We start from the raw sequence: 953 nt of genomic DNA, 5'->3' as shown, positions 1-953 counted from the left end.
TTTTTATTTTTGGTAGACTTGGTGGCAATTGTCGAAAGAATGGCTACAGTAAAGCATAAAATACTGGTATTGTCTGGCAAGGGTGGTGTTGGCAAGAGTACATTCTCAGCTCAACTCTCTTTTGCCCTGGCAGCTATGGATTTCCAAGTGGGTCTCCTCGATATTGATATTTGTGGTCCAAGCATCCCGAAGATGCTTGGTCTTGAAGGACAAGAGATTCACCAGAGTAACCTTGGATGGTCACCTGTTTATGTGGAATCAAACCTTGGGGTCATGTCAATTGGATTCATGTTGCCTGATCCTGATGAGGCTGTCATATGGAGGGGTCCCCGAAAGAATGGAATCATTAAGCAATTCTTGAAGGATGTCTATTGGGGGGAGCTTGATTTTCTAGTGGTTGACGCACCGCCGGGGACATCTGATGAGCATATCTCGATCGTCCAGTTCCTCCAAGCAACTGGAATAGACGGTGCCATTATAGTTACCACCCCACAACAGGTGTCTCTCATAGATGTGAGGAAAGAAGTGAATTTCTGCAAAAAGGTCGGGCTACAGGTCCTTGGAGTTGTCGAGAACATGAGTGGTCTATGCCAGCCATTGTCAGAGTTCAGATTCATGCACTTGACGGAGACGGGTGAACAGAAAGACAGGACAGAGTGGGTTATTGCATATATGAGAGAGAGAGCACCAGAAATGCTAAATTTGGTTGCATTCAGTGAAGTGTTCGATAGTAGTGCTGGTGGTGGTGCCAAAATGTGTAGAGATATGGGCGTTCCTTTTCTCGGGAAGGTCCCATTAGATCCTCAGTTGTGTAAAGTAGCCGAAGAAGGAAGATCTTGCTTTGGTGATAGCAAATGCAGTGCAAGTGCTCCTGCACTAAAGATGATCGTTGAAAAACTGTTGTCACATCTGCGGGTATCAAGAACAGAGGATGGTGCCTAAGTGTATGCCCT

General features: G+C 45.8%; 1 protein-coding gene across 1 annotated transcript; it reads left to right on the top strand.

The window, feature by feature from the left end:
* Positions 1 to 6: 6 nt before the first annotated feature.
* On the top strand, positions 7 to 947 carry LOC111400774 (cytosolic Fe-S cluster assembly factor NBP35). Its single transcript, XM_023028170.1, has one exon. It carries the CDS (start codon positions 40 to 42, stop codon positions 940 to 942), a length of 903 nt encoding a protein of 300 aa, XP_022883938.1. The 5' UTR covers positions 7 to 39; the 3' UTR covers positions 943 to 947.
* Positions 948 to 953: the final 6 nt, after the last annotated feature.

This window comes from Olea europaea, chromosome 10 (genome assembly GCF_002742605.1).
Source record: "Olea europaea var. sylvestris chromosome 10, O_europaea_v1, whole genome shotgun sequence".
Classification (NCBI taxonomy): domain Eukaryota; kingdom Viridiplantae; phylum Streptophyta; class Magnoliopsida; order Lamiales; family Oleaceae; genus Olea; species Olea europaea.
This window is presented reverse-complemented; position numbering and strand designations above follow the sequence as displayed.

Bases quoted from the DNA above. Each gene is read 5' to 3' on its own strand.
- LOC111400774 (XM_023028170.1), top strand. From the start codon at position 40: ATGGCTACAGTAAAGCATAAAATACTGGTATTGTCTGGCAAGGGTGGT.